General features: G+C 38.1%; 1 protein-coding gene across 1 annotated transcript; it reads left to right on the forward strand.

The window, feature by feature from the left end:
* Positions 1-132: 132 nt before the first annotated feature.
* Positions 133-11,305, forward strand: MYCFIDRAFT_177042 (uncharacterized protein; the record flags this gene model as incomplete). The annotated part of the gene is made up of 3 exons (XM_007930935.1): positions 133-313; positions 336-3,016; positions 11,288-11,305. The coding sequence occupies 3 exons, from the start codon at positions 133-135 to the stop codon at positions 11,303-11,305; spliced, it is 2,880 nt and encodes a 959-aa protein (XP_007929126.1).
* Between the last annotated feature and the right edge of the window lie 2,013 nt (positions 11,306-13,318).

Raw genomic sequence — 13,318 nt, forward strand, 5'->3', positions numbered from 1 at the left:
GAGCATTGCGACCAGCATACTGAAACCTGCCAACCTCGGGGCCAGTTCCGCAGGGCACAGCTCGAATGCGACAGTAGCGTCCATTGCCTGCCTGGATCGTTAGAGCGCTGGTAATACCAGCGGAGCAGCAAAATGGCCTACAAGGCGGAGACGAAGACCACTTTCGATGTGACCAGAGTCATACAGCCCATATATACTGGTGGTGCGGTCTCACTCAGCCAAAATGGCCGCATACTCGCATCAACATTAGGCGAGGAAGCACTCCTCACAGACCTCAACACTGGAGCACATTTGGCGAGAATAGAGGGCGTGAGTGTCTGCTCCTTCTGCACAAGGCTTGCGACTGACTGTTGACACAAGTGATCAGGACGGCGACGCCCTCACCACTCTGATCCTCACGCCCGACGCATCGCACCTTGTACTATGCTCGCGATCGCTTTCCATGCGAATATATGCCTTACAGCATTCTGCGCTGCACCACGAGATCGATGCTAAGCTAGTGCGGACCGTCAAGCCGCACACCACACCTGTAGTCACGCTCGCTGTACATTCAACCAGCTCTTTGCTCGCGACCGGAGGTGCAGATGGCGTGGTGAAAGTCTGGGACATTCGCGCAGGCTTCGTGACCCACACATTCCGCGGTCATAGTGGTGTTGTCTCGGCACTTTGTTTCTTTCACTCCGACTCGGAAGAGGAGACAAAGTCTGTGAAGAGCAAGAAGCGAAAGAGCAGACAGCGGGATGATGAACCACAAGAGATGCAGAATGAGGAGACTTCGGGATTCAGACTTGCTTCAGGCGGAGAAGACGGACGTGTGAGGATATGGAATCTCCATACAGGGAGAGGCGTGGCAATGCTGGAGTCGCACGCGAGTGTGGTGCGCTCGTTGCATTACTCCCCCGAGCAGAAGTTGCTGCTATCTGCAAGCAGAGACAAGACTGTGATTTTGTGGGATTCGAAAACTTGGCAGCAAGCAGCAACGATTCCCGTGCTTGAGATTGTCGAGAGCTCCGGCTTTGTTCACGGGGGACGCTTCATCTATACCGGTGGCGAGCGTGCGAGATTGCGCATTTGGAACGTGCAGACAGGAGCCGAGTTGTCAGAGGATCAGGAAGAGGGCGCTGAGATCGAGGGCATCGTTGATGTCCAGCATCATTCGCAGCTTTCTTTTCTGCTCACTGTGCACGCGGATCAAACTTTAGTGCTCAGATCACTGGAAACGCTAGTACATGCATCAGCTTCACAGCGAATACCTCCTTTACCGATACTGCGACGGATTAGTGGGACTCACGACGAGGTCATCGATTTGGCATACATCGGTCGCAGCCGCAATCACCTTGCGCTAGCCACCAATCTCGAAGACATACGAATCATCTCTGTGGACACGAAATTGTCTCCGAGTGCAGACTCTCCGTATTTTGGCGGAGACGTCGCTCTCCTGAAAGGACATTCGGATATCATCATCACCATTGACACCGACTGGTCAGGCTGCTGGCTTGCTACTGGTGCCAAGGATAACACCGCGAAGCTTTGGCGACTTGATGTTGAGAACGGCTCATACACTTGCCATGCGACCTTTACTGGACACGCTGAGAGCATCGGAGCGGTAGCATTACCCAATGCCTCTCCTGCAGTAGGGTCAAAGGAATACGACCATCCTCTCGAACACCCGCCGAAATACCTCGTCACCGGCAGCCAAGACAAGACTATCAAGAAATGGAATGTGAGCACTTCACGAGCGGCTTACACTCACAAAGCGCATGACAAGGACATCAACGCAATCGAGACCTCGTATTCGACGTCGCATCCGCTCTTCGCTTCTGCTTCACAAGATCGAACAGTAAAGATATGGGATGTTGACACAGGTGAGGCCATTGGTGTCTTGAGAGGCCACAAGCGCGGGGTCTGGACCGTTGCGTTCTCGCCTCCTGGCATGCCGTCATTGACGACTGGCGACAGCGGCAATGCTAGCAGTGCCAAAGGCATGGTCCTGACTGGAAGCGGAGACAAGACAGTCAAGATTTGGAGCTTGGCTGATTACAGCTGCTTACGAACATTTGAGGGTCACATCAATAGTATCCTGAAGGTCGTTTGGCTCCCTCCACCCAAGAAGGGCGGTAGCATTGGTTGTGGAGTTCAAGTGGTAAGTGCGGCAGGTGATGGGTTGGTGAAGGTGTGGGATGCGCAGACCTCGGAATGTGCTGCGACTCTCGACAACCACATTGATCGTGTATGGGCTTTGGCAGTCAAGCCAGCGTCAATACTGAACGCAAATCAGGACAAGACTCTTGTGCTGAAGGCAGACAAAGAAGAGGCCGATGATCCTACCAACACCTTGCAGCTTGAGCTTGTCTCTGGGTCTGCAGACAGCACGCTTACATTTTGGACCGATACAACGACCGCCACCGCCCTCGCCGCCACCACGGTTGCGACACAGCGTATTAAGCAAGATCAAGAGCTTCAGAATGCGATCCGAGCAAGCAACTATCGCGAAGCGATCGTTCTTGCGCTACAGCTCAACCATCCGAAACGGCTACTCGATCTATTCAGCTCTGTGGTCGATACTGCCACACCAGACTCGGGAAGTTTCACCGGTCGCAATGAGGTGGACGAGGTCCTTGCCTCTTTGAGCGACACTCAATTGTGGAATCTTTACCGCCGCACCAGAGACTGGAATTCCAACGGCCGCACTGCACATGTCGCTCAACGTGTCCTCGCCGCGATGTACCACATCTTCCCAAAAGAGAAGCTGCTTCATCTCAACCGACGACGAAAGGCTGCCGTGCCGCAAGAGGAGGAAGACGAGTTGAGTGCCGCCATGGCGCAGCTTACTGCCCAGGACAAGATGAAGAGCAAGGAGAGTGTGAAAGACGTCAATGACGCGCTGAAAGCATACACCGAACGACATTATCAGCGACTAGAAAAGACAAGCGAAGAGAGATACGTTCTGCTTTGGGCGGTTCGGCAAATGGATGATGTTAGCGCAGCTGGTGGTAATGCTTTCCTCAGCAACGGCGTGAATAGCTATGCGACTACAGACGCGGAGGATGTTTTAATATTAGAAGCTAGATAGACTATTCTACTTAAGAAGTTTTGCGTAAACTTGCTTTCGCGACGTCGGATAGTTAGCCTTACTAGGCTATTATACCTCGAGGGCCCCGTCGCCTATAACTCTACTATACTAACTATACTAACTAGATTCTCTAATTAATTTTTTCCTTTACAATAACTATTACTTATTTCTATTTATCTAGATTACTTAAAATCTAGAAAACCTATTACTAGTATAGTGCTATTTTTTAAAGTAGCTACGTCCGTATAACGTCCGTATACTAACTAGTATATACCGTAGGGGATTGACTAACGTAATAGATAGAACATACTAGAAGCGGCTCTATAGGCATAAAACGCGGGTGCCTAAACCGTTTAAAAACCTTACTTTAAACCTTACTAGTTTCTTCAAGTAAGCTAACTATATCGCAAGAATCTAATACCTCTATATTATCGATACCTAAATACCTGCCCTATAAGCACTAGTAGGAGGCCTAGTATAGGCATATATATAGCTATATACCTTAGCGACCTCGGCTAGACTACGTACTTAAAAATACAATAGATTCTATACGTAAGCGCTATAAAGCTATTATACGAAATAAGGAGTACCTAACTAAGTATTAGCTAAAATTGGTTTAGCAATTAACGGTCCGCTAGCGGCCCCTATTAGCGTTCTATATAGACGTAGCTACTTTAAAGAATAGTACTATACCTATATTAGCTAGAATTACTTAAAATCTATAGTATACTATCTATTAATTTTTAGTAAATAATCGCTATTAGGCGATATACAAATAATATATAATTACTAGCAAACGATATATAAGTTAAATAACTAGTTCGAACAATGTATAGACTAGTATTAAATAATATACTACTAATTTATCGACTTCCGGATTTTTAAAAGAGGCTTATAGAGCTAAAAGCTTCTGCTATACTATATATATTCATAAAAATAGAAATCTATAGTTATTAAAAGTAATAGGAAACCTCTACCTAAAGATCTCTAGGAAAGCCTAGTAGTATATAATTACTATAAAGACAAGAACTAGAGAATTAAAGGGACTAATAGCCTCTATAAAGATCCTTATAGTTTCTATTCTATTATCTTTATATAGTCTAAAGATCTTAAAGAATATATTAACAGATTTATTTAAAACTATAAATTCATCTTATTACTATAAGTCCTAGTAGTAATAGATACTAATAAACGATAAGTAGAGACGAAAAACCTAAGTCTTAGTATAGATTATCTATTTGCATCTAGCACCTTCCTAATTTGGAATCTAACGCTTATCTAACGCGAATCTAGCGTATCTAAATTAAGTATTAGGCAGTACTAGCTCGACCTAGTTAGCGATAACTAGCTTCTATTAAACAGTAATTTAAGTATTTAAGAGATACTCTAAGCGAGAAGAGTCTAAGTATATTTATTCTCTAATTACGTATAGGACTAGTAGTAGCGGTCGATGCTAGTACCCTAATAGGGAGGTTTCTTATAAAGACAGTTCTATTAGCTTTTAGAATTTTTAGGGAACGACGGGGAAAATCTTAGATCGCTACAAGATTCTAGGACCTATTAGCTAAAATTTAGATAAAAGATCTAGCCCTAACTAAGTTAAAGTTAAAATAAGGGCCTAGAAATCGGTTAGAAACTTGTACCTTAGTTAAAAGCTTATAGGTTCTATCGTTTCTAGAATAGTTAGTTCTAGAGCTCTAATTGCGAGATATAGACTAGGGATACCTAGAAGTACGCACAAGCTACTAGGCGTATATAGGATATTCTAGGACTTTACTAGCTATTATAGAAAGGCGACGAATATCGCTAATTAGCGAGATAAGTAATTTTACTACGATCTACTCTACGACTACTATTACAACTTCTAATACTTTCTATAAGTTCTACTCTACTATAGATTATATCCTCGAAAAGGAAAAACGCCTACGTATCTTATAAGAACTCGGAAACTAAAGATAATAGATACCTATAGGTATATCTATATCTGTAGCTATCTATAGCTTCGATAAGCCTATATAATACGCGATTCTATCGACCTAAACGGACGAAACGAACGATATACCGTCGATAACTAACGATAGTATCGAATGACTCGAAAAGATTTAATCGATATACGAACGAATTCGATCGATTTACGAACCGATTTAAACTATTCCGACCGATATATCGACCCCGGCTTTAAAGGAGAGGCCTAAAGAGTATTTAATACCTACTACGCTATACCTTTGATAGACGGAGAGCTACGGTCGTCTAGAGTTACTAAAGTCCTTCTAAAAGGACCTATAAAAAAAGCTAGCGGTATACTATTGCTTTAGGACGGAGAGCTAGGGAAAGAAGGACGGAGACTTCTAGAAGAGTATATATAGTATCGCAACCATCCTCCTTATAAGGTACTATAAAAGCGGAGTCTAAAGATCTTGTTGTATATGCGACCGTATATCTATTGGAGAATATCTACTATAGATACGATTATTTAGACGTTGGCCTATCTATAGATAGAGATAGAGATAATAATACCTATAGGTATAGGTATAAGAACTTAGATACTACTGCCTATCGATAATCTATCTATAGGCGAGTTATACTGTCTAGGATAGACTCTATAGATCGAGAAATCTCGAGTATTTCAAAATAACCTAGTATCTAAATATCTGTCCCAGAGGCTACTATTAATAGAATAGCTATTCTAATCGTAGATAAAGAGTATCTTAACGATATCTAACAATATTTGAAGAATCAGATATCTATACTTGTTCTATAGCCAAACTTACTAATCTTTAAGATAAAATCATCTGTATATTCCCTTTCTTCCCTTAAGTAGATAATAGATTACATGTCTATCCGTCTCTAGATCTTGAATTAAAAGAGGTCTGTTAAAGATACTGTTTCTCTTTAGGCTTTATTTTCTTAGATAGGTAAAAAGAGCTCTGTCCCTAGTATCTAAGATATTTTGCATTTATAATTATAAGCTAGTTTTTCTTTAAGAGCTTAATCGCTAAATTCCGCTAAGAACTACCTAAGGAAACCTAGACTTCGAAGATGTATCTTCTCCTGTTATAAGAAAAGTAAGTACTAGGCGCTACGTAGCAAGAGATATATCTCTTACTAGAGAATCTCTTATATTTAGTTAATTAAAAGAATCATAAAACTACACGTTTGCGTTCTAAAGGATACAGTCGTTTTTAGTAGAGAAACGCTACTTTCGAGCTATTCCCGACGAGAACATAGACTAAGATATTAAGGCTAAAGCCTTTATAATCCTACTACTATTAGCGGAGGACGATCCTCTACTATGCAAATACAGAGTAAAACCAATCCTAAAGAGACTTAGAATACTCTTTAATTACTATATTCATTAGGGGATTTTTCTCTTATTATCTCTTACTAAAGGGGTTATTCTAAACTACTATAGAATTCTCTAATAGGGTCGAGCAAAACGGTAGTGCTATTCGCCGCTTAACTAGCGAATTGGCGTCTAAAAAGTGAAAGAAATAGTACTATTAATTAAGTCTAGAAAGCCTAGGATTCAATTACCTAAAGAGCCTACTATACGCTATTTAAGGAAGGGAGATAAAAGCGTATCTAAAAAGAAGCATACGTATACCAAACCGGACGGTTACATAGAAGATAAGTGCTCTTATAAGACCCTTCTAAAGCCCTAAAGCAGTTCTATCTTAATAAAGATAAATCTTTTAGTAGTACTAAAGAAGACGTATACTTTACTAGAATAAAAGAACTAGACCGTAGAAACTTTCTAGCCGAAGTCTATCCTTATTAGTCTATAGACAATCTATCTATAGTAAACAATTTATTTGTAGATAACAGTTCTAGTTCTAGTAGAAAATAAGTATACTCTTCGTTAGACTCGTCTAGCAATACCGCTTTTATCTTATATAGCGGCGTATCTAGATATATTCTAAGTAATATTTCTTAGTTATAGACTTGTGCTAATAAGCCTACTACGACAATTTATAAATCAGAGTAACGCCGATTATATAGTCGCTTATAGCATAGGAGATATAAGACTACTACTTATAGTTAGAGCCTTAGTATACGAGGCTATAATACTTAAATATCTATATACAGGGCGAGGGCATAGAAGTAGCTGGATTTATCTATAATAGAATACTATATTCTAGGCTTAATTTCAGATTCGCGTACAAAATTAAGAATCTTGAAATATCTAGCGTATTATAAGGGTCTTAAATATCCCCAAGAGCTTATAATCTAGAGCTAACAAAGCGATTCTATTCGTATAGAAAGATCTTATAAACTATAGTCTATTAGATATAGCGTGCTATATATATACCTAAGGGGTCAAAATCTTATAGGGCAATATATTACTAAATCTAGGGACTTTAATACTAATAAAGAAAAATCCTTAGTAGGTGCAGATGTAAATACTCCTACTTCTATATATAGATAATGCTATAGTTCTAGAAGAAAGGGAATATAATCTTTACAGAAGTACTACTAGTCTAGAAAAAAATCAAGACCCTCTATCTATAGAGGATAATAGTTTGAACTAGAAAATTATATATAATTATCTTTTCAACAATAAATACTAGAAGGCAATCGTCTAACTTTAAATCCTTGTTCTATACTCTAGAAGACAATAGTCTAGAAGACGAGCTAGCTCTTTAAGCTAATAATAATCTTTATAGTAACGAGCCTACGTCTCCTAAAGAGGGTATAGAATTTAGTTAGCGAGATTTAATACAATTTAAAATATAGAATTCTACTATATTAAAAATCTAGAATTTAGCAGATCTACCGCCTAATAGCAAAGCAATTAGTAAGTATCTATTAGGTTTATAAAGAAAAGCGGGATTCTAAAGATATTATTATTAAAGAGACAAGCCTTCAGGTTATTAAGGTATTTAGCTAGATAGAAAATATAAATTACGAACAAACATTGAGTAATATCTATCGTTTTAAAACTTACCAATGTTTATTCGCTAAGGCGGTCTATTACGAGAATAAATACGGAGACTAGAACGTTGATCTAGCGTTCTCTTAGCCCTATTAATAAATAATTATACTTAATATAGCCTATAGGTTTCGACAAAGATAAGACTAAAGTATATTGTTTTAAAACTACCTTATAAAGCGGGAAAAACCCCTAGATAGTAGTATCTATACTTGAAATCTTTACTTACTAAACTAACTTTTAATCTCCTTAATAAAGACGGCGCGGCGTTTATAAATAGTAAAATAGGCCTTATAATGATGTATTACGTAGATAATATACTTATATTTAGCTCTAATCGGAAAGGACTAGATCCTATCTCTACGCCAAATAATATCGGGATACGTCTAAGAAAGTCTTAAGAATACTAAGCTTCTATATATTAATATTTATTAAGAGGCTATCTAAGTTAATAACGAGTTAAAATAGGAAAGAAAGAAAGGACGAGGTCCTTCCGTAGGAGGTACTTTTATCCGCTTATCGGAGGTCCGATACAATTACATAACCTAGTTACGTAGTCCGATTTATATAGAAGTTGCTAAAATCGTAATAGTACTCTCCCCCTTCGTAGGCGACGTCTATAGCGTATTATTTCCTCGTAAACGAAGTATTACGATTATAGCGACTACTAATAGCGTACTCGGTCGTATTATTATTACTAAGTTAATAATATATAGTCGGGGCTTGCTAGGGTACTTGTAATATTATTCTTCTACTACCTCCTTTGTATTAGTAACGTCTTTAGCGGCCTCCTATATAGGTCTATTATATCTAATCTACTTTATGTTCTATTATACGTTCTTCCGTTTACCCTTTATATCTAATATTTTCTCTACTTCCTATTACTTATTACCGTTAATTACTAATAGCGGAGGTAGCTCGTATCGCTAGCTAGATATACCTACTTTTAGCGCAGGTATTAGTAGCGAGGTATAGAGTACGTCGTATACTCGTATCGAATTAGGCAATTGTAACTAGTACGTATATAGTAATACTACTTTGACGGTCCTATATAGTCTAGAATTCTTTCTTTACGTCGAGCTTAGCGTTTAGTCTATTAGTACGTATTCGTTTAAGCGATAAGAAGACTTTATCGCTAACGCGGTAAGTAGGAGCTAGTCGACGGTACTAGTTAGCGGAGTCTTCTATACGAGATTATTAGTATCTTATCTATTCGATAAAATAGGCCTCGAGAGTTTATAGGTAATCGATCTAAGCCTAAGTATCGTTTTTAAGTAGTAGATCTTCTTCTAGTAACTTTAAAGGCTTACTTATAAGGCGCGGATTATAGCTATAGCTAGCTTAAAACGGTAATAATCTAATAGTCTCGGAAGGTACGTTATTTCTTATAAACTAAGCGATAGGAAGCTATAGGCTCTAGTAGTCTTATTCGTATTAGTTTATATACGACTAGAAACATTCTTCTATAACTTCGTTTAAGCGCTTAGTCTAACTATCTGTTTATAGATAACGAGCGGTTAATAGGTTACGCTTAATATATAAACGCTTATATAGGTAGTTCTAGAACTTAGAGATAAATATATACCTCGGTTAGATATAATAGTATCTAGAAGGCTATAAAGCTTCTAAACGTAAGTAAGAGAGATATTAGCGACTACTTACGCGTTTAAATATCCTTCCTTATATACGAATAGTATAAGGTAACGTATTTTAGTTAATCGATCGACGATAACGAGGATCGAGTTATAACTAGAGCTATTATATAGGCTAGTAATAAAGTCTATCGTTATACTCTTCTACTAAATAGTCGATATAAATAGCGGTCGAAGGAGCCTACGATTTACTTACCTCGATAATTTAGTCTAGAGATAGGGTATAGCAAGTACTAATATATCGTTTAATATCTTTCGCGTATTTGCGGTAAGAAGTAGCTACGACTAATAAGATAGAGCGTCTTTATAATACTAGAGTACCCGGCGGCGGAGTAGTTATAATATATATAAATAACGTTACTATAGAGCGCTTTATCTATCTCTTTAGCTTCTAGTATATAGAGGTAGCTATAATAGAATAGAAGACCGTTTTTAATTTTCTAGTCTAAAAGCGATAAAAGGAGATTATTCGAAGGATCTAATCTACTATAGAGATATCGCTTTATATATTAGAAGAAAGTATCTTTAATCTATATATTTCGAATTCGCTTAGTAATATTCTCTGCGTTAATTAGGGTCTCGGCGCCGAGAGATCCTATAGTAAATATAACTATATTATTATACGTAGTATCGGCAGGAGCTTTTATAAAATAAGCTTTATTCCGACCTTAATCCTAATCCTAACCCTAGGGGCGACTATTATAAGAAATATAAAAGTCGTAAAATCGTCTATTTCTTCGAGAATTCTAGTTATTTACCTTAGGGTTACGTAGCCCTAACCCTAATCCTAGCCCTAAGAAGAAGATCTTATATACGGCTAAGCGGAGGTCTACTACTAGATTATATAGTTTTAGTATAAGTTAGTAGTTTTATTTAATATACGGATCTTTAACTAGTAAAAGTAGATCGATAGAGCGGTATATAAGCGAATCCGGCTTAGCTCCTTATCTATCCGGACAGTATATAATCTTAAAAGTAAAGTTACTAAGGAACTTACTCTAGCGAGCTTAGCGGTAATTAATTTACTTAGTAGATATATAGAACTATAGGTTACGGTAATCGGTAACAACTCGAATAGACTCTTTATTAAATCGGTAGCCTTTTAATTCGGATCTCTATAATTTCAAGGCCTTAATAATACCGAGAAGTCCTTTATCGTAAATCTCGTAATTATACTTAGTAGGCGTTATCTTCTTTAAGGAGTAACTAATAGGCTTCTATACACCGTCGGTATATAGTTAAGATATAGTACCGGTAGTAATATAATCGGAAGCGTCGGTCTTAATTATTATAGATAGGTCTAGGTTACAATAAGCTAATACTAGTATAGATATAAAGGCGGCATTAAGTTACTTAAACGAGTCTTAGTAGGCTATCATCTATACGAAGGGCGTATCCTTATACGTTAATAGAACTATAGGCTTTACGATCTATACGAAGTCGCGAATAAAGCGGTAGCAGAAGTTTACGAAGCCAAGGAAGGACTATATCTCCCTAATATTAGTTCCTAAGGAATAGGTTAGTCGCGTACGGCTTCAACCTTCTTATCGTCTATATAGATACCGTCTATACTAATAACGAGGCCTAGGTACTTGACTTCTATTACTTTAAACTCCGACTTCGACACACTAGCGCGTAGACCGGCTTTAAAAAGCGCGTCTATTACTTAACGAACGTTGTAATAGTATTCTTCGATAGAATTAGAGTAGATTAGTATATTATCTAGGTACGTAGTATAGAATATATCGAGGAAGGGTTAGAGGGTATTGTTAGTATATTACTAGAAAGAGTAGATAGCGCGTTATATAGTCCGAATAGTATAACTTTATATTCGAAGAGGCCGTAACGGGTACGGAAGGCTGTTTTCTACTCGTATCCGGGTTCGATACGGAGTTAGTTAAAGGCCGAGGTAATATCGAGTTTACTATATACTACACTTTACTTAATCGGTCGAGTATCTCTTAGATAAGAAGGATCGGGTATCTATTCTTTACCGTAATCTTATTTAATTTCCTATAGTCTATATAGAAGCGTAGATTACTACCTAGTTTCTTAATAAATAGTATAGGTAAGGAACACTATAATATTAATACCTAAATAAAGCCTTTGTCGAGATCGTCTTTTAAATAGTTATATAGGACTTCTAGTTCCTTATACGATATACCGTAAAGCAGGCTATATATAGTCTCTTTACCTTCGATAGTATTAATACGATAGTTTTATCCTAGTCGATATAGTAGTAACTTCTTCGCGTCTTCCTATAATAACATTATTAACCGCCTATAATAATTAATATTAAGGAACCTTATCGGTAGGGTTAATACAATTCTTCTTAGTTATTTCTTTCTCTATATCTCGTAGAGACGCGGCGAATATAAATAAGTCCTTTTTCTTCGTCTACTAATCGAAGACCTATACGCTTACTAGAGCTATAGTTATATTAATTATACGGATAAGCGCTAGTAGCGAAGGTCTCGGCGCTAGTCGCGGCGACAGATATAGTAGAGGCGAGGGAGGAGATAAGAACTAAGTTAATACTAACCGACGCGTAGGATAGTAGCGCTAGTTAACTATTGCTAATAATTAGTATTTCGTATTCTACTCTATATCTAACGTAGACGAAGGTTTATTATAAGCCGTTAAGAAATAATAAAAAACGAGATACTATTTATCGTCCTCGGGTATAATACTTCCTAACTATACGAGTAAACTAATCTTTATATCTATCCTTCTAGCAATACTATTTCCGGTAGTATAGTTCCTTCTATAGTAACGGTATTAGTAACTCTACTATAAATAGCTCTAAAACGCGACTTTACTTAAGAGCTATACTTTTCCCTCCTTTTTAGTACTATTATTAATTTCGTCGATAGTAGGAGATAGGTTAGTAGACGTAGCGGAAGCGCTAAAGGAGGAGATACATAAGTTATATTTTAACGGTTATTACTATTATAGGTTTAGTTACGGCGAATAAGTTCGGAGTAAGTAGTATCGGACTAGAAGTAGACGTAATTACTACTATAGAAGCAATATAGGCCTTCGCGGCGACGGCGATCTCGTTCTTTAAACATAATACGACGATAATTACTCTAACCCTAACTCTAACCCTAAAGTAGTAGAGTTGCGTAGATTACGGATAGATAGTAGTCGTAGGCGTAGATTACGGATAGTAGTCGTAGTCGCAGTAGTACCCACATTACTAGTATAGGTAAATTAGCCTTAGTTATTATATAGAGCTACGTACCCCTATAGTATATAGCTATTATTAGAGCTGCCGGCGCTATTTTTATTACGGTTCGTATAGAAACTAAGGCTCGAATTAGTAACGTTACTAGTATTGTATTTAGTACCGTTCTGGTTAGCTTCTATACAGTACTAGTAGAGTCGGTTATCGATAATAGTTAGTCGTCGGTATAAGGCTAAAGTAAATTCCTTATTCTTCTACTTTAGGTTATCTAATTATATCTAGTAGTAGCAACTTGATTAGGATTACTAAAGGCGTCTATTAGTAGTTTATAGCTATCTCCTAGTATAGGTCTATTCGGGTCGCGTAATAATAGGGCTTCTATATTACAACGAGTACGAGCGGCTTATTTACTAGTCCTACGGGCGAGGTCTATAGTAGAAGCCTATTACTTCTATAGGCGTACTACTTAATAAGCT

This window comes from Pseudocercospora fijiensis, assembly GCF_000340215.1.
Source record: "Pseudocercospora fijiensis CIRAD86 unplaced genomic scaffold MYCFIscaffold_7, whole genome shotgun sequence".
NCBI classification, from domain to species: Eukaryota; Fungi; Ascomycota; class Dothideomycetes; order Mycosphaerellales; family Mycosphaerellaceae; genus Pseudocercospora; species Pseudocercospora fijiensis.